This window comes from Geotrypetes seraphini, chromosome 1 (genome assembly GCF_902459505.1).
Source record: "Geotrypetes seraphini chromosome 1, aGeoSer1.1, whole genome shotgun sequence".
NCBI lineage: Eukaryota > Metazoa > Chordata > Amphibia > Gymnophiona > Dermophiidae > Geotrypetes > Geotrypetes seraphini.
In genome coordinates, this window is record NC_047084.1 from 241,818,274 (window position 1) to 241,839,439 (window position 21,166).

General features: G+C 44.4%; 1 protein-coding gene across 1 annotated transcript in view; it reads left to right on the plus strand.

The window, feature by feature from the left end:
* ADGRA3 (adhesion G protein-coupled receptor A3) overlaps positions 1-21,166 on the plus strand; it is a 194,023-nt gene that overhangs the window by 84,414 nt on the left and 88,443 nt on the right. The window contains exons 4-6 of the mRNA XM_033948486.1: positions 873-944; positions 4,142-4,213; positions 12,815-12,975. Coding sequence (XP_033804377.1) covers positions 873-944; positions 4,142-4,213; positions 12,815-12,975 — 305 coding nt within the window. The remainder of the gene's footprint in view (positions 1-872; positions 945-4,141; positions 4,214-12,814; positions 12,976-21,166) is intronic.

Sequence of the window (21,166 nt, forward strand, 5' to 3'; positions counted from 1 at the left end):
TTGCAGTAAGCCCAGTTTACTACTATCCCCGTCACCTCCCACTCAACCAGTTTCTTACCCAGTCTGTCATCTTTGAACCCATACCAAGGGTACTCAGTTTTTTATTAGATGCCTAGGTGGAAAAGTGTCAATGGCTTTGCTAAAATCTAAATACACCACATTTAGCAATCTTCCTCTATCCAACTCTTTGGTCACCCAGTCAAAGAAATTGATCAGATTTTTCTGACCAGACCTGCCTCTAGTGAAACCATGTTGCCTCAGGTCCTATAATCCATTGGATTCCAGAAACTTCACTATTCTCTGTTTTAAAAGTGTTACCAGCCCGTAGTTCCCTACCTCTTCCTTACTTCTGCTTTTCTGTAAAGAGATCACATCCACCCTTCTCCAGTACTCTAGAACTGTTTTAAACCCTAGAAAAGCATTAAAATGGTCAACCATCAGAGCTGCAAGAACTTTCCTAAGTTCTTTCAGTACCCTCAGATGTACCTATCCATCCCATCATTTTATCTACCTTTAGTTTAGCTAGCTCCTCATGAACACAGTCCTCTGAAAATCATTCAGGATTTACTCACATCTCCATTTTTTAATTACATAAGCAGTGCCTCTGCTGGGTCAGACCAGAGGTCCATCATGCCCAGCAGTCTGGGCGTATAAGATATCTGTGCATCTATCTAATATAAACCCAGTATATATCTACATATGTACCTTTTATAGATATGTATGTATCATAAAAAATGAATAAATTAACATTTTAACACTGTAAAGAACAGACGCATTTTTCTTTAGATATGTATTTAAATTCTGAGAATGAAATGGTTTGGGATATCAATGGTTTGAAACTATAAATAGGTATATATATTTTTTCTGAACAGAGATTTGACCAGTAATAGAATAGGCTGCCTGAATGCAGACACATTTAAGGGACTCAACAATCTCAGTAGACTGTAAGTATATTTTGATTACTTTTACAAGGAATATGTATAGATTATAATTATAATTTGATTGTGGAATCCTGCAAATATTATTCTGCTTCTCTTAATGGTAGTTTTGATTCATATTGTATAGATTCACTAAATGTATTGTTACTTGATTCATATTACTCAGTGATGTTTGAATAAAAGTGTAATTCTTAGTTACTGCCATGTAGTACAAATGCCATATGCCTCAAAGATAGCTGTATACATTTGGTTCATGTGCCATGGTTCATGGGCCATTGTTGGGTAAACATGCTCTGAAGGTTTTATTATAACAAAGTATTTTATATGAATGTGCATTCATTAGGCAGGCTAATCTACAAATTAATGTGTGTTAAATTGATTAGTGCATGTTAAATATTTTAGGATGAGTTAACAAATTTCTTTAGAGATAAATGCATGAGACAAACTGAAAATAAAAACTTGAGAGTTGGGAAATACTTATGAAAAAATTTAAACACACTCGCCCCCTTTTTTTTTTCTTCTGCACGTACTTATCTTGTTACTTGTCACATCCCAATCTGTACATTAACTAGGGAATGCTACATACAGTAGAATCTCAGTTAACCGGCTCTTGGTTAATTGGCACTCACCCAACTGGCAAAAAAAATTTGCTGGAAAAAAGTCCCCAAAGCACCAGCAGCAGTAGTCCTGAGCTGCAACCCCACTCCTTCTTTCAAGCCCTGAAGCACTAGAAGCAGTGGCAGTCCTGAGCTGTGAACTCCACCTCCCTCTTGTCCCAAAGCACCAGTGCGGCAGCGGTCCTCAGCTGTAAATCCCTCCTCCCTCCCTCAAGCACCCAAGCCCTGAAGCAGCTGAGACGTGTATCGCCCTCTCTCGCCCCAAGCACCAGTGCGGCAGCGGTCCTGAGCCGCAGCGCCCCCTCTTACTTCCTCCTCTCAAGCACTCAAGCCTCGAAGCAGCTGAGATGCATATCCCCCTCTCTCCCACCCCGAAGCACCAGCTCGGCAGTAGTCCTGAGCCACAATGCCCTCTTCCCTCCCTCCCTCCTTCAAGCCCCAAAGCAGCAGAAACAGATGGTGGTCCTGAGCCATGAACCCCCTCACTCCCTCCCTTACCCGAAGCACTGTTCTATAAAGGGCATCCAACTGGAATGTCCTTTATAGAAAACCTGTTCAACACTGGGGGGGGGGTTTGGTGCCTGTTTTTGAGTGCCATTTACTGAATCTAGCCCTAAAAGCGTAGAATATTGAAACTTATGACACTTTTCCACATCTTCACTACTGCCACTTGAAGAACTCATTGGCTGCAAAGGAAAATGTATTGTTATCCTTGTGCTGGCAGCTAGTTTTACAGTTAGCAGAATAATTTTCAGATGGGGCAAAATATTTGTACTGTTTTTTTTTTTTTTAGAGAAATTTTATGCAAGTAAGACCTTAGGTCATGTGAATATTTTTTGTTTTGCTTAATGGATCTTAAGAAGACAACATAGGCTGTAGATACTTGGATGTCTGATCATAAATTAGTATTGAATCTGGCTAAAACAAATGTGATGCTGGTTAAGGCCTGAAATTGAGATTACCAATATGAGATTTGTAGTACTACAAAAATTAAAGATTTTAGGAATCTGGTTAGATTTAACATTATGTATGAAAGGTCAAGTGCTGGCAGTGATCAAGTCTGCTTTCTTCCACATGTGATTGTTGAGTAGACTAAAGCCTTTGTTAACTTATGATTTTCATTTGGTGGTGCAAACTAATGCTTCCTGATTCACCAATTTGAACATAAGAACATAAGCAGTGCCTCCGCCGGGTCAGACCATAGGTCCATCCTGCCCAGCAGTCCGCTCCCGCGGCGGCCCAAACAGGTCACGACCTGTCTGAATCACTAGAAGGGGCCCCCTTGCCACCTTGATTTCCCATTGAGTCCTATCTTCCCATCGAAGTCCTAACCCTCCGGTCTTGCACATGCACGACCTGGTTGGGTTTCTATACTTATTACCTGGTTAGCTTTCTATACCTGTGTTACATCCCAGCACCTCTCTCAGTATCCCACGATCCCTTTATCCCTCAGGAATCCGTCCAATCCCTGTTTGAATCCCTGTACCGTACTCTGCCTGATCACTTCCTCCGGTAGCGCATTCCAGGTGTCCACGACCCTTTGGGTGAAAAAAAACTTCCTTGCATTTGTTTTGAACCTATCTCCCTTCAGTTTCTCCGAATGCCCCCTCGTACCTGTTTTCCCTTTCAGCCTGAAGAATCTGTCCCTATCCACCCTCTCTATGCCCCTCATGATCCTGAAGGTCTCTATCATATCTCCCCTGAGCCTCCTTTTTTCCAGAGAGAAGAGCCCCAGCCTATCCAACCTCTCGGCGTATGGGCAGTGTTCCAGCCCTCTTATCAATTCACCGATTCACTTTGGTGAATCAATTTGTTTTCTAAAAAAATCAGACTCCCCAATTCAATTTTCCAGTTATCCCAAAGCAGCAGCAATGGTGACGGTGGCTGGAAGGCAGAGGCAACACAGTGAATAGGCTGCCCCTGGCCTGACGTCATTGATGACATCACTGATAATGCAGCAGAGGGAAGCCCTGGCAGGGCTAGCCACAAGCAACCTGTTTAGAGTGCTGCCTCTGCCACAGCTGCTGCTGCTTTAGGAGGCCCGAAAGTCTCATGGTGGTGATGGTGGGGGGGTCAATCGGGAAGTGCTGCACAAGGGATAGGAGGGATGGAAGGCTGCTGCACAAGGGGATAGGAGGGATGAATGAAAAGCTGATGCACAGGGGGATGGGAGGGAGGAATGGAAAGCTGCTATTCAGGGGGTTGGGAGGGAAGGATGGAAAGTTGCTACATGCTAGATCAGGAGTCTCCAAAGTCCCTCCTTGAGGGCCGAATCCAGTCGGGTTTTCAGGATCTCCCCAATGAATATGCATTGAAAGCAGTGCATGCACATAGATCTCATGCATATTCATTGGGGAAATCCTGAAATTCCGACTGGATTCGGCCCTCAAGGAGGGGCTTTGGAGACCCCTGTGCTATATGTTAGGCATGCTAATACCTGATTACGCTAATATTCTATAATGGAACCTAAGCACCTTGGGTCCTTGACAGACTAGGCTCCTAAAGTCCACCCTCAAGAGACCTAAATGGAGAAGTCCATTTGTCGAACTATCCCCTTAATGCTGGTATTCATCATTGCTTTTGCAGAAATCTTTCAGGAAACCTGTTTTCTTCATTAGCACAAGGAACATTTGATAATCTGAGTTCACTGAAGTTTCTGTAAGTAGTGTTTTTACAGTGTGTGTGTTTAAAGAAATTCTACTGTAGCTCTTTTTCCTCTCCATTTAAAAGCAGCATTATTATTGTTTTTAATAATATGTTACTGTATTAATCCAATTTAATTTATAGAAATACCAAGGTCAAGCAAAAAAAAAAATTAAGATGCTACTATTCTTTTGAGCAGTTCTCTTGGAAAACAATATACAGTGGTATCTCGGTTTACGAGTGCACCAGTTTGCGAGTATTTTGCAAGACGAGCAAAACATTTGCAAACTTGGTGCCTCATAAACTGAGCGCGCCTCGATTTGCGAGGGCCCCACCCTGCGAACCGGCACCCTCCTCCCCGCGATCCGGCACCCCCCCCCCACCGCCATCGGGCACCCCCCCCCGCCGCGACCTGAAGTCCCCCCAACCCATGCTCAAGGCCTGAGAGTTCACGTTGAACGTGAACTCTCACGTCGAGCGTGAACTCTCACGTCGAACGTGAACTCTCAGGCCTTGAGCATGCGCACATGCTCAAGGCCCAGCACAGGAAGCAGATCTTCGGGCACCAGCACCAGCACAGGACATGCTGGTGCCGGTGCGGAGGCTACATCAAAGTAAGAAGAGGGTTCGGGTGGGTTGGGGGGATCTCAGGTCGCGGCGGGGGGGGGTGCCCGATGGCAGCGGGGGGGGGGGGGTGCCCATTGGCAGCGGGGAGTGCCGGGGCGGGGGAGGGTGCTGATTCACAGGGGGGGGCCTACAGGGAGATCAATGCCGGTTCTCGTAGGGGAGGGGGTGGGGGGTGGAGAGTGGGAACCTATCAAAGCGAGTTTCCATTATTTCCTATGGGGAAACTCGCTTTGATAAACGAGCATTTTGGATTACGAGCATGCTCCTGGAACGGATTATGCTCGTAAGCCAAGGTACTACTGTATTAAGAAATAGATGGTGGTTAACAATATCAAAAGCAGAAGATGTGATAAGGGGGATAAAGTGAAGACATGTAGCTTTAGCAATAAATAACTTATTGGAAGCATTTGCAAGGTCTGTTGGTGTTGACTGTAGAGGGCAAAAATCAGATTGGAAAGGATTGAGAATAACTTGAACTGAGAGATGGTTAAGCCAGTGAAGGTGAATGAAACATTCACATAGTTTAGATGTGAAAGAAAAGAGGGAGATGAGATGATAGCAGGGCAAGTAAGGCCCAGTGAGTGTTTTTTGAGATGGTGCGTGATCACAGCATATTTTGAGAGCAACAGGAGTAATTGCAATAGAAAGTATAGTGTGAGGATGTGACAATGTACATTCTTCCCCTTTTATCCAGCTGTTGTATTACTGACTCATACTGCTTGAATATTGACATGCAGTTCACATGAGAGCCACTGAGCAGCTTTGCCAGGAGACTGCATGCAAGCAGGGGCATCAAATTGCAGTCTTAGAAGCCTGCAGATTGGTCAAGTTTTCAAGATACTCTTTCCCACAAATTCTATATATGGCACCTAGAAATTGGTATCGATCAAAACAGTGCTTAACGCAATTCTATAAAAGGCTTCCACTATATATAGAATCACGTTTAGCAGTTGTATGTCGCATAACATTTAGGCACTATCACCCATTTAGACCACAAAAATCTATGCCTAAATACCTGCGCCTACAGTGCTGGCTAAATTAGTATAAATGTTATAACATAAGTTTTTGCTTTGGTTTTTTTTTCTGTGGCACAGAGCATACGAGTCCTGACCAGTGGGTTAACTTCCCCCAATTGCGAGCTTTTTTTAGGAGTTGTCATATATTTTTTCTTCAGCTCTGCCTCTTTCCTCAGTGGGCCGTACTGTATCTCTTCAGATTTTTCCTTCTGCAAGCAAGCTGGAAGGTGTCTTTCTGATCTGCTCTGAGAAGTTTTTGTTCTTTTCTGTTTTTTATCTGAATTCTGAGGCTTGCAATGATCAAAAGGTCCCCAGTAGTCCTGAGGCAGCATTGCTTGAGAGAATATGCGGATCCTCTGATGAGCAGTTTGCAGCTAACAGGGCAACCCTTAAAGGAACTTGTCTAGCCAGCCTGCACTAACAATTAAGGAGCTCAGGGACTATTCCCGTGGGAGCAAGGCTCACCCCTGATTTATCAGGAGCTTGAGCACAGGTTGTTTGGCCCCCGTGGTGGTCCAGGAGAACTTTGACAGGTGCTGGCTATGTTTTCTTCCCACATTACTGCACATAGGTACATGGGGGTTTGAGATCTCAGTCCACTTGCGGCCGGAATGGCAGCCCAAAGATCACAGCATCCTGGATAGAGAATATATTTGTTTGAGGTAGTTGTCTTCTTCATTATCCAGCTGCATTGATAACTGAAGCAGGCTATAGCACCAGTGCAACACAGCACAGTGAGTTTAGGCTATTATAGCCTAAGGGAAAGTCGGGAGGGTCTCAAGATTGCAGTTTTGGTGGTTTCTGGGACTAGATATAGGGTCTTCCACCTCCAAAAATCCCTTCCTTGAATTTTTTAGACTTTGCTTTAGGTTTCCCGGGCCATGTTTTGGCATTAAAACACCATGGTGGCCATCTTGGATTTCCCATTTTTGATTAAAAAGCCTCTATCTGCTTAAAATCAATAACATAACATAAAACTCACTTGTATACCGCAAATACCATTAAGTTCTATGTGGTTCACAAAGACTAGTAATACAAATGAATAAACATTCAATATCTAAATTCCAAAAGATTCCTTAAAAAGATACGTCTTTAAAGCACATCAAAATTGTTGATACGAATTTGAGAATATGAATATGTGAGTTAAATCCCTAGTCCATAAGGCTACCTGAAAAGATAACAATCGATCCTTAAATTTCTTATATTTACATCCCTTTACAGAAGGGAATGAAAATAATGGATGAGATTTTCTAGAATGTTTAGAATTTGTAATGATAAAAAGATTCCATAAGATACTCAGGAATTGAACCTGTTATCGCCTTAAAGCAAATACATCCAAGCTTAAATTTAACCCGTGCCTCAACTGGGAGCCAATGCAATCGGCGATAAAAATCAGTGGCATGATCATACTTCTTTAAATTAAAAATCAATCTGACTGCTGCATTCTGAATTATGCGCAGTCTATGAAGAATTTTCTGGGTACCAACAAGATAAACAATGTTAAAATAGTCCAACTGACTAAGGACCAATAAGTGAACCAACAATCAAAAGGAGTTAATATCAAAATATGCTCTTATAGTTCTTAGTTTCCATAAAGTATAGAAACCCTTTCAACCAACGAGTCAACCTGATTTTTCATAGTAAGGGTACGATCTAGAATTACACCAAGTATCTTTATGGTTGACTGGATACTATAGATTTTATTATTTAAAACAATAGATATAACATCTTCATTTAAATTCGGTGATGCAAAGAAAAATTTGTTTTTTTTCTGTGTTAATTTTCAATTTAAATTCTGGCATCCAAAATTTAATTATCTGTAGAATCTCAACTACAGTATGATTGATTTGGCAGAAAGAAGTATGTACATGAATTAAAATAGTGATATTGTCTGCATAGCTAAATAATTTAATTTTGAACTGGGATAATCTATTGCCTAAAGAGGCCAAATAAATATTAAAAAGCAATGGAGACGGAGGAGACCCCTGAGGTACTCCACAAGGGTTACTTCAACTGTTTGAAAGCTCATTGTTGACCTTTACTTGATAAGTTCTAAATTTAAGAAAACCCTCAAACCATTTCAAAACATGACCATGTATGCCTATAGCATCCAGACATTCCAATAGTTTATCATGGTCCACAAGGTCAAACACACTGCTTAGATCCAGCTGCAAAATCAGAGCACTAACACCCTTACTGAAAAGACTACCGTATTTTCGCGGATATAACGCGCGCGTTATACGTGATTTTACGTACCGCGCATACCCCTCGCGCGTTATATGCCTGAGCGCGGTATACAAAAGTTTTTAAACATAGTTCCCACCCCGCCCGACGCCCGATTCACCCCCCCAGCAGGACCGCTCGCACCCCCACTCCGAACGACCGCTCGCACGCGCTCCCACCCGCACCCGCATCCACGATCGGAGCAAGAGGGAGCCCAAGCCCTCTTGCCCGGCCGACTCCCCGACGTCCGATTCTTCTCCCCCCTCGGCAGGACCACTCGCACCCCCACCCCGAAGGACCGCCGACTCCCCGACAATATTGGGCCAGGAGGGAGCCCAAATCCTCCTGGCCACGGCGACCCCCTAACCCCACCCCGCACTACATTACGGGCAGGAGGGATCCCAGGCCCTCCTGCCCTCGACGCAAACCCCCTCCCCCCAACGACCGCCCCCCCCCAAGAACCTCCGCCCGCCCCCCAGCCGCCCCGCGACCCCCCTGGCCGACCCCCACGACACCCCCACCCGCCTTCCCCGTAATTTGTGTAGTTGGGCCAGAAGGGAGCCCAAACCCTCCTGGCCACGGCGACCCCCTAACCCCACCCCGCACTACATTACGGGCAGGAGGGATCCCAGGCCCTCCTGCCCTCGACGCAAACCCCCCTCCCTCCAACGACCGCCCCCCCCAAGAACCTCCGACCGACCCGCGACCCCCCTGGCCGACCCCCCCACCCCCCTTCCCCGTACCTTTGGAAGTTGGCCGGACAGACGGGAGCCAAACCCGCCTGTCCGGCAGGCAGCCAACGAAGGAATGAGGCCGGATTGGCCCATCCGTCCTAAAGCTCCGCCTACTGGTGGGGCCTAAGGCGCGTGGGCCAATCAGAATAGGCCCTGGAGCCTTAGGTCCCACCTGGGGGCGCGGCCTGAGACACATGGTCGGGTTTGGCCCATGTGCCTCAGGCCGCGCCCCCAGGTGGGACCTAAGGCTCCAGGGCCTATTCTGATTGGCCCACGCGCCTTAGGCCCCACCAGTAGGCGGACCTTTAGGACGGATGGGCCAATCCGGCCTCATTCCTTCGTTGGCTGCCTGCCGGACAGGCGGGTTTGGCTCCCGTCTGTCCGGCCAACTTCCAAAGGTACGGGGAAGGGGGGTGGGGGGGTCGGCCAGGGGGGTCGCGGGTCGGTCGGAGGTTCTTGGGGGGGGGCGGTCGTTGGAGGGAGGGGGGTTTGCGTCGAGGGCAGGAGGGCCTGGGATCCCTCCTGCCCGTAATGTAGTGCGGGGTGGGGTTAGGGGGTCGCCGTGGCCAGGAGGGTTTGGGCTCCCTTCTGGCCCAACTACACAAAGTACGGGGAAGGCGGGTGGGGGTGTCGTGGGGGTCGGCCAGGGGGGTCGCGGGTCGGCTGGGGGACGGGCGGAGGTTCTTGGGGGGGGGGCGGTCGTTGGGGGGAGGGGGTTTATGTCGAGGGCAGGAGGGCCTGGGATCCCTCCTGCCCGTAATGTAGTGCGGGGTGGGGTTAGGGGGTCGCCGTGGCCAGGAGGATTTGGGCTCCCTCCTGGCCCAATATTGTCGGGGAGTCGGCGGTCCTTCGGGGTGGGGGTGCGAGTGGTCCTGCCGAGGGGGGAGAAGAATCGGACGTCGAGGGGGGGCATCAGGCTTTCAGGATGGGGACAGGACTTCAAGGGGGGACAGGCAGATCTTCAAGGGGGGACAGGCAGACCTTCAAGGGGGGACAGGACTTCAAGGGGGACAGGCACGGAGAGGCGGGGCAGTGCACCGAAAGTCAGGGCGGGTGAACGGTGAGTCGGGGCAACCAGAGGAGAGTCGGGGCAGTGCACCGAAAGTCAGGGTGAGTCGGGGCAACCAGAGGAGAGTCGGGGAGGGCGAAAGGAGAGTCGGGGTGGCCAGAGGAGAGTCGGGGAGAGCGAAAGGAGAGTCGGGGTGGCCAGAGGAGAGTCGGGCAGCATGCGCGTTATATGCCTGAGCGCGGTATAGAAAAGTTTTTGTACATATCATCGTGATTTCTGCGCGCTATACCCCTGTGCGCGTTTTACAATGGTGCGCGTTATATCCGCGAAAATACGGTACATAAATTATCCATTAGTGATGCCAGAACTGTCTCTGTACTATATGATGGTCTAAATCCTGACTGTGATCCATGCAAAATGGAGAAATGTTCCAAATAATTCAACAGTTGGGTTATTTACTAAACCTTCCATAATTTTTATAAAGAATGGGATTGGCGCAATGGACCTATAATTAGCTACCAGGGATACAGATCCCTTAGGATCCTTGGGAATTGGAGTTATGATGATATGACCTCCAGATGGAAGAAAAGTGCCACTGTTGAGCAGATAAGTTATCCAGATAAACAGATGTAATTGAAACTGTAAAGGCGCTAGTTTCATCACTGCCGGGGAGCATATATCTAATGAACAGTATGATTTCACATATTTACTATAAAAATTTCCTAAACTCATCCCAATCAGGATTAGCAAAAGTACCCTACTCTAGATTGACATAAGAAGAGAAGGTAAGCAGAGGTAGGAATTCCTGTTTCTTACTTACAACCAATGAACAAGATGATCATAGATTATTAATTTTCTGACAAATAATTTGCTAGCTCTACAGAATTTGGGGGACTTACTTGAGCTGATTGTGAGACGGAGTTAATTTTAAAAATGTTGGTAACATACCAGGTTTGCACTGGCTGAGGAGTATCCATATGCCACATGTCATGATGCACATAAAAAGGGGGGTGAAGGCCTTGGGCTTAACTCTGTTGTACCTCTAAGGCTGGGGAATCGCAAGGGGCTCATTTGTCAGGGTGAAAATCCCTCCTAGAGCCTTTGGAGGATGAGTTGGTGAAACGCAGAGGCGTGGACACCAGAGAACCCAAGGGACAACAAGGTGAGTCCTTGAAGGGTACTCTGATCTTCCTACTTAGGGCTTTATCCCTGATTTTGTGTCTCATGTGGAAAGCTTACTTAAATTGTCAGAGTTTTTCTGCACCTGCTGAAAGTGCACCTGTGGCTTCTCACAGGAGTTTTACTTCCCAAAGTGTGCTTCTCCAGCAAAGGTTTCCAATCAGGAACCAGACCAGTCAGAGAAAGATTGGAGAGACCCCAGAGTCAATGCCTTTTCTGCCCCAGAATGAATCTTCGCTCTTAGGAGATTTGGGCTCTGAAACAGAGGCCGCTTGTCAAGAGTCAGTGGTGGCCCTTAATCAAAGGGAGGACCCAACGGTACACCACCATTTCAAGCCAATAGCATTGCTGGAGATTATTACAGATTCCCTGCAGGAATTAAATCTGGAAGCCTTGCTGCCCAAAGCTACACAGTGCTTTATTATAAGCGGCTCTAAGCGGCTCTCGAGACTACGACGGGAGCTCACGGCAGCCATTTCCTATGAGTGATCTGGACGGGGCAGGAGCGTAGGAAGATTGTTCCTGCCCCCAAAACCCGCTAGACCACCAGGTAAGGCTTAAGATATGCCGGGGGAAAGTGGGGGGGTGGGTCAGAGCCGGCCCAAATATTATTTGCGTTTTTTTAATATTCGCGGGCCACCTCTGCCCCTAACCCAGTGGATACGGAGGAAGAAGTGTACAACTACTCACTAATGAGAAGGAAAGGCTTGTTAAATACCTTGTACTTAATAGATACCAAGTACACCCAAAAATGAGGTATTTCAGTCTGTAGTATCAATCATCCTACAATATATAACAATTTGCTATGGTCCATCTGTACTGCAATGTAATTGAGCTGGCCTGAGCAGCCAATGAAAGATACAGTAGTCTTCCATCTCAGCTGTCATTCTGAGGTAGCATATTCTATGCTGTAAGCATCAGACAAACACAGTCTAGTTTACACAGATTTTACTGTACAGCAGCTCTCAGCATTGCCAAAATCCATAATAATTTGGCTAGCGTTGTAAGTTGTGCATGTATCGGACATATTCTATAGCAGTGCACCTAACTTTTAGGAACAAATATGATTCACCCATGTTTGTCCCCTGGTCACACCCCCCTTTGAGATTCACACATTAGCAATGACACACACCACTATAGAATGTGCCTACAAAGTTGTGTATGTAATATATAATTGGTGCCAGTTATTAGTTTTTAATTGCCAACTGCCCATTATAAGCACCATTTGACTTGTTAAACAATTTAAGTTGTATGCGCAAATCAGTTGTGTGCTCCGATTTGCATGCGCAATACCGGACACATGTATATAGAATTTGGGCCTTAATGAATAGGTATGAGACATTTATGTATACAGTGGGGGGGGAATGCTTGCAAATTTCTCTCCATCCCCTTATGGACAGCTTTAAAGCCTAGATATCTGACTGATTTGCAGCCCTTCAGCACTGCAGTTTGATACCCCTGGCTTTATAAGTCATGAATTAAATATTCCTGATAAATCATTGTAAAAGTTAGATTGTGAGCCCGCTGGGACAGATAGGGAAAAATGCTTGAGTACCTGAATGTAAACTGCTTCGACTACCTCCGTTGATAGGCAGTATATAAATAACTTAAATAAATATTTGAAGAAGATATCTCTTTTTGAAGGTTCACATACTGTATTTATGATTTTTTTTAAAAAAAAATCTGCATTTCTTCAGGTGTGAAACGATTTTTACAAGTGCTTTTTTTTTTTTTTTTTTTTTTGTAAGTCCTAATCAAAAATCATAAATAAGAATTGTACAATTCTGTATTTCTTAAAGTCTTTGGAAATATAATTGTTTCATTACAGAGAATTTCAAACAGATTATTTTTTATGTGACTGCAATATACTCTGGCTGTTCCAATGGATAAAAGAAAGAAATGTGACAGTGAAAGAGACAAAATGTGCCTACCCTAAGTCACTGCAGGGCCAACTTGTGACTGGTATCAGACAAGAATTCCTAACTTGCGGTAAGAGAAACAATGAAGAGTAAAGTGTAAGTAATGTACACTCTGGGAATGTCTAAAGTATCTCTGATCAATATTTAGAAGCACTTATATCAGTGGTCTCAAACTCAAACCCTTTGCAGGGCCACATTTTGGGCTTGGAGGGCCTCAGAAAAAAATAGTTAATGTCTTATTAAAGAAATGACAATTTTGCATGAGGTAAAACTCATTATAGTTTATAAATCTTACTTTTGGCTAAGTCTTAATAATAATATTGTAATTTATAGGTAAAGATACATATGATCAAGAAACTGTTTTATTGTTCTTTTGTGATTTTGATAAACATACCGAGGGCCTCAAAATAGTACCTGACGGGCCGCGAGTTTGAGACCACTGACTTATATGGATAGATATAATTTATCTGTTCATTGCTGGGATTATAAGAATAAAACTTAAGTTGATATTGTATCAAAATGTATTTGTTCACGTTGAAGAGAGCTTAGGGCAGCACCTATCAGTTTTTGTGTGGGTGCAGCACCATTCATAATGTCGCTGAAAGCTTGACTTGTTGGAGGTGCAGGCCATAATATCATTATGGAGGGCCTGCCCAGGTCTTGAACCCAAAAGCAATGCTCTCAACTCCATTTGGGGACACTCAGGCCTAGGGATATTTGGAGATAGAGCCACGTTGTTTGAAAAGTGGTCATACTGAGCCACTGTTTTGTAAAGGTAACGTAGATACTTATATGCCTTTATAAAATAGGCTTTTATAATTACTGTACCTCCACTAGTACACAGATTTACAACTGCACCAAAGGTGTAAATATATGCATGTCTTCTCTGCATATACATACAATATTAAAAAAAATATGTGCATATATTGCAACTCCATCCAAATGACATCCCAGTAACAGCTGTGTTTGGTGTGCTTATAAGTGTCCATTGCACATATTTATATGCACATATTCTACCTTGCAATTTTAGATCCTGTTTCTGTTTGTGAAACATGCTTTACACACAAAAAAGACTTTATAAAATTAATAAAACAATAATTACCAAACCTTGCTCTTCTTGCTACCAAACCTGTAATAAATAATTCCTCATACCTTAAGCTCTTATAAATTAAAAAAAAAAAATCCAGAATGCTTTGATTAAGACATATAGTTATATAGGGAAAAGACTTGTGAAAAAAATGGATTCAGCCAATTATTTAACTCCACATAAAAGCTTGAATATGGAACCACAGATAGCTAGATAGAGGATAGATTATTCTAAGTTGAAGATGGTGAGAAAGTTGCATCCTTTTTATGGATTAGGTTATATTTTAGTCATAGTATAGTCCCTAGTATAGTCATAGTATAGTCCCTAAATCTAATTTTGAAAGTCATTGAGGTACCCAGCTATTAGAATCATGAAACCAAACTGCACAACCAAACAAAAACTGGATTTAACATTAGGTGAATGTGTGAATAGTCTAACTGATATAGAAAAAAAAAAAAGATCTCTGCATTCTCTCGCTAGAATTACTAGTGCAAATCCAGGATTTAGACTTCAGTGGTTCTGTTAAAAAAAAAAAAAGACAATCATATCCATAAATATATATATTTTAAAAATATTATAAATTGTGACAGCATTCTCAAAAAAGTGCTCATCACTCCTACAGATTTTACTGTATTATTTCTTGTTTTTATGAAATACACATTTCATAAAATACACAAATGGAAAATAAGTCAGGAAAAAAATTCTACGCAATGCAGTCACCATCAGTGGATATGCCATATGACAAATGTGTTTTAAACAGTGGTAAATAGTTCTTAGACCCAGTTCAAAATAAGAGGTAGGAAAAAGAGGTAGGGAAAAACCTCAGAACCCCACCTACACTATATAAAAAACCGAGTGGTTAGTAATTCAGGGGTAAGGGAACCTCATCGGCATAAAAAACCTCCTCAGTTGAACCTTCTAATAAAGCCTTGAGCAATGCAAGATATTTAAACTAGTTGTACTTTAAACAGGATATGTCCAGTACTCATCTGAACGAAGGATCTGCCACACTGATGATGGCCAGCGTTTCGCCTGTGTTGACTGCTTCATGATGTAGAATAGTGGTCCCCTCTTCCTGCTTTGCATAACTGTGGAAAGCTTTCGTGGAGTGGATTAAGAGGTCCATACTTATGCAAGCAGCAAGAGAGGACCAATATTCCATATCCTGAAGCAGCCGGCACAGGCAAAACACTGGCCATCATTGGTGTGGTGGATCCTTCTTTCAGATGAGTATTAGACATATTTTGTTTAATGTACAAGTGGCTTAAGTCTCTTGAATTGCACAAAATTTTATTAGAAAGTTCAACTGAGGAGGTTTTTTATGCCGATGAGGTTCCCAGTGTTCTCCCTAGGGCCTTTTAGCTGGGCGGTCCGCCCAGCTAATTTAGACCAGCGCCCGGCTATCATCTGCTGCCTCCGCCGCTGCTGAACATTAAAAAAACAACTAAAAAAACCCGGCTTGGAGATTTCAGCCCGTAGCTAACTTATGCTCCGGGGCTCTATTGGGGGAAATGCTGCCGGGTCCTGCCTTCGCGGAAACAGAAAGTAGGCAGGACCCGGTAGCAAGAAGAGCAAATGCTTCACTAACCTGTCTCCCGCCTTAGCCCGTAGCGAACGTTTGCTTCAGGGCTCTCAACATGTTCGTGCCGGATTCCCTTCTCTTCCCTCCAAAACCGGAAGTTATGTTCGGGGGGGGGGGAGAAGGGAAGCCGGCACACACATGTTGAGAGCCCTGAAGCAAGCGTTCGCTACGGGCTAAGGCGGGAGACAGGTTAGTGAAGCATTTGCTCTTCTTGCTGCTGGGTCCTGCCTACTTTCTGTTTCCGCGAAGGCAGGACCCGACAGCATTTCCCCCAATAGGTGGATCGCGATCTTGGGCCAATCAGCCTTCCTCTCCCCGACGGCAGAATTGACTTCGGGGAGAGGAATACTGGTCGGCCGAAGCAGGGAGAGCTTGGGGCAGCGTCGGCTTTCGGGCCTGTTATTGGTGGCGGTTTGGGTCCTGGTCCCCGATGGCAGTGGGAGTGGCTTGTGGGAGGGCAGGGAGAAAGAAAGAAAAAGGGCAGGCAAGGAGACAGAAGGAAAGAAGAGAAACAGAAAAAAAATAAAGGGAGGCAAAGAGAAAGAAAGGGCAGGGAGAGAGGAAGGAAAGTTTGGGGGAGGGAATGAGGTCTGGAGGAGAGGAAGCATATAGGCTAAAAGAAGGGAAGAAAGATTGGATGCACAGTCAGAAGAAGAAAGTGCAAAACAGAGACTCATGAAATCACCAGACAAGGTAGGAAAAATGATTTTATTTTAAATTTAGTGATCAAAATGTGTCTGAATTTATATCAGCTGTCTATATTTTACACTAAGGTCCCCTTTTACTAAACCGCAATAGAGGTTTTTAGCGCAGGGAGCCTATGAGCGTCGAGAGCAGCGCTGGGCATTTAGCGCAGCTCCCTGAGCTAAAAACTGCTATCGTGGTTTAGTAAAAAGGGAGGGGGTATATTTGTCTATTTTTGTATGGTTGTTACTGAGGTGACAGTGCATAGAGTCATCTGCCTTGACCTCTTTGAAAAACCCCCGGAATAGGAATGATAATTAACATTTTCTATGCGTACAGTGTGCTTTGTGTTTTTTTAAAATTTTATTGTTGGTAGATCATTTTGACTTGGTCATTTTAAAAGTAGCTCGCAAGCCCAAAAAGTGTGAGCACCCCTGCTCTAGAACATCGCTCCTTAGTTTTATCAAGTGGTGCAGTGAGGGGCCAGCACTTTACATCTTATCACCTCATTCTTTCTTTTTTTCTCCTCATGTACAGCACGGTTCTTTATTCTAAGCAGCTCTGGCACTAACAGTACTACGGGTGCCTTATGCTACTTTCACTACCACTTGCAGTCAGGTTCGGCATTTTATCATGGTTTTGGTTTTTTTATTTAGTTTTTCACCAGTATTTATTTATTAAAACAGCCTTTTTTAACAGCCCGATGCCCCTCCCCTATCAGTGTGCATTCAATCCACTGCCGACACTGTTTTGGCGCCTCTTTCAACAGATCAAACACTGTCGCGAGTTCACATTTATTCTGCGTACGAGTTTATCTCATCAGTGCAGAGACCTTTTCGGTAAGTCCATTTTACTTTCCCTTTTTTACTTTCCCGAGTGCTGTGGTTTTATTCTTTGGTTTTAATAGAAGCTCATTTGAACAATAATTTAGATCTTTCCCAGGTTTCACTTTTCATCTACCCGGTCTTTTCTGGTTTCTTTCTATAGTCTGCTTTTCGTCTGGAGTCTTTTGAGTTTAGAATTACATTTTATGACATATTTTTGTGGTTATAATTGTATGACATGTCTAATTCGGTCAAGTTATCCATTCTTTTTATTATTTTTAGTCCCCTCATACAGTGGCAGACTGCCCCGGGTGCCAGCCTTAGAGGGGTACACAGCTGGCCGGATCCAGAATTTCCGAGCTGCTCTAAATGGCACCTGCACCTCAGCGCGGCTGCCGTACTTATTCCGAAGCATAGTCAGCAGCCACACTGAAGTGCAGGAAAGTCCTGCGAAGACTGCATTGGCCGCCTCTGCCTCCGGAAGACGTAAGTGGCGTCGAAAGGGGTGGACTGGCAGCTGCAGTCATTGCGGAACCTTGCCACAACTCCCTGTGTCTTCCGGCCCACCCCCTCCAACATCACTTACATCTTCCAGAGGCAGAGGCAACAGAAGCAGTCATCATGGGACCTTGCTGGTTTGGAGGGAGAGAGGAGCATAGAAGGGTGTTAGAGGGAGAAAAGGGGGTCAGGGTGGTATGGAATGGTGGTGGAGGGAGAGAAAGGGGGCAGATGCTGATGGAATTGGTGTGCAGGGAAAGGAGAGAGAGAGACATAAGGGAGAAGGATACTGGATGGAATTGGGTTGGAGGGAAAGAAAGGGGGTAGATGCTGATGGAAGTGGGGGGAAGGGAGAGGAGAGAGTGAAATGCCAGACCATGGACGTGTGGGAGAGAGAAGGGAAGAACAGGAGAGAGATGCCAGACCATTGGAGGAGGGAAGGGAAGAAGATGGATGCCAGAATAATAGGGGTGAAGGGAGAGATGGAAGGGGAATACAAGGAGAGAAGATGCCATATAGAAGGGGCAGAGGGTAGACAGTGGATGAAAGGAAGAGAGTGACAAGACTTTGAGGAAAGCAGAAACCAGAGAAGACAATGTAGAAAAAAATTATATTTATTTTTTTTTGCTTTAGGGGAGATGCATCGCTGTTTCTGTGGTATTGCATTGTATACAGAGTCCAGCTTCGTGGTGGTTCAATTTAACCTTTGTCTACGTTTTTCTATTTTATCCCTCCTTTTACAAAACTGTAGAGGGTTTTTTTAAGCAACGGCCATAGTGGTAATTGCTCAGAATTCTATGAGAGTCTGAGCTGTTACCACCATGGCTAAAATCCACATTATAGTTTTGTAAAAGAGGGAGGGGTTAGTTGTGATTACATATTCCATACTAGGCGAAGGTGTGTTCTGTGTGTTCGAAAGACATGGTTTTCTGTTAGGATTGACGGTGTAGGATTGATCTGTACTAGTCTGGCTTGTTTAGTTTTACAATGGGTGTATTGATGTTGTACTTCTCACTGCAGTATGAAAGATGCTGCCTTTTCCTAGGTACACTCTTGTGTGATGTGTGGATTGTTACTAAAAATCATGTTTTTCATACAGATGGGGGGGTGTAAAAAAAATGATGGGCCTCGGGTGTCACATTTGCTAGGTACCTCACTGCCTTCATAGTTTATATCTAATCCACGAGCCTGCTTTTAGGACCTACAGGGTATGTATCCCTCTGATTCATGACAATTTCACTTCTCATGTTATCTTATCCATTCTTTTTATTATTCAACTGCTCAGATAAGCATCATTCTTTGACGTGATTGGACCTTGAAAACTAATGGCAACAGTGTTCTCCCCAGAAATTTTTTCCAGCCATGAAAAACATTTGCTGCATTTAGTGTGCCACAAAAAACATTTGCTCTGTTTAGTGTGCCGGAGTTAAAAAAGTTTGAGAGACGCTGCTCTATACCATTTGAAAGAGGGCAAATATCTAATTATTCACTTCTAGAATTACATACTTCTTAAATTTAATAAAAAATTATGGAACAAGTGTCAAACCTTAAGAAAGGCAGTCATACTGAGCATTGGAAAATAACTACTAATAATTAACTAATACAAATAGTACACATTTAGGGCTCTTTTTACTAAGCTGCGCTAGCAGTTTTACCACGCGTTTAGCTCACGCAGAATTGCCGCACGTGCTAAACACTAATGCCAGCATTGAGCTGGCGTTACTTCTAGCCGTGTAGCGCGGCAATTCTGCATGCGCTAAAAACGCTATTGCAGCTTAGTAAAAGGAGCCCTTAATTTTCCCCACCACCAAATTTCCCCGTCCCGCCCCACCCGGCTACTTTTTCATGCCACCCGGCTGGAAAAAATTTCTGGGGAGAACACTGGAGGTTCCCTTACCCCTGAACTACCACTCAGTTTTTATATGGTGTAAGTGAGGTTCTGAGGCTTTTTCCTACCTCTTATATTGAACGGGGGCTAAGAGCCGCTTATGCTCGAGATTTAATTACCACTGTTTAAAACACATTTGTCATATGTCATATCCATTGATGGTGACTGCATTGCGTAGTTTATAACGTGTGTTTACTCATAATAAAGTTTATTTCAGAGTCATAAAATATTACATTTCAGGGGACACTATATATAACGTTTACAAGGGAAACAGAAAAAATTAGCTCCAATAGCCAAACCTGACTCTTTAAAGCCAAACAAGCCATCCTTGACAATTGGGTATTCTAAGACAGACCTGGAAAAATGTGTTCTTTCCATAAAATAGCATGGTTTTCCAGTGCAGTAGGGATGGTATGTTGACCCATACGGTACTCATCTGTGCTCGCAAACATACAGCTTTTTAACTCCTCCTACTTCTCCATATACTCTACTGCCCCCTTTATTTTTTCCTTCTGCAGGTAAGCATGAAGATGTCTGTCTGATCTGCTCCATTTATTTTTTTTTTGTTTTGCGGTCCCTTTTTCAGTTTTTGGTCTGTTTGCAGTTTTTTACGCTGCTCCAAGGAACTTCTGTGCCCGCTTGGAGAGGAGCAGACATTTTAGTATGTAGCTGTTGGGTGTATCCTTGGGGGATCTGTATAGCCAGCTTGCTGAAGATTTGTGGAGCTCAAGGTTCTGGGCCCTCAGCATTTGCTTGCTTCCTTGATTTGGTCTGGAGCTTGAGCATAGGCTGTTAGGCATCAATAGTGTCCGGGCCGCTCATGGTGCCAGCTGCAGCTTCAACTCCGCCACTCCTTTTCTGTGTTGATTGCGGCCTTTGAGGGGGGGATAGAGGATTTGGACTGGCAGCCCAAAGATGTCAGTGTGGCAGCTGACCAGCAGTTTGAGGCAGTGAACCCCCTCCAGATTCAGTTGCTTTTTCAAGGAACTGAATGAAGCAGGCTGCAGCCCCATTTCCCCAGCACATGATCTGTGAGTACAGGCTGTGACAGCCTATGGCGACAATCGGGTAGGTCTTGAAAAATGTTTTTAAATTTTTCTGCAGTTAGATCTTTTGGTTCCCCTCCCCTAAAATCATATATTTGGTGCTTTTTGGTCAGCCCTGCAGCATTTTTAAGATATTTTTGACGCGAAAATGCTGCTGCAATGGCCATCTTAGATTTTCCAGTTTTTTTTCAAAGTTCTTCAACTTTTTTAAAACACCTGATTTTGCTCAAAACTAATAGGGATAGAATCCTCAAATCCTAATGCCCCTGTATCATACCTTATTTGTTCTGAATGGGTGGCTGAGGAGCGTCCGTGTGCCATACGAGACGGATACGATACGGGTGGGAGCTTCAGGCTTAGCCCCTTCACAGGCCCTGGAAGCTGGAGAAAGGCAGATGGTCCTATCAGGGGGAATGAAACACCTCTTGGAGCCCCGGGACAGCAGCCATGCGCACCATAGAGGCAAGGAGCGTTTCCCTCTCGGGCCTTTAATCCCAGAATTTATTAATCTCCTCTAGCAAGCTTAAGCACAAGGCAGAAGCAGCCTCCCATCCAGAGGACCAGGAAGTGAGTTTGGACAAAGAGCAGGGAGAGGATCCCTCCATTTGCCAACTTTAAGTCCTCTGCATTACTAGAGATCATTACTGAGTTC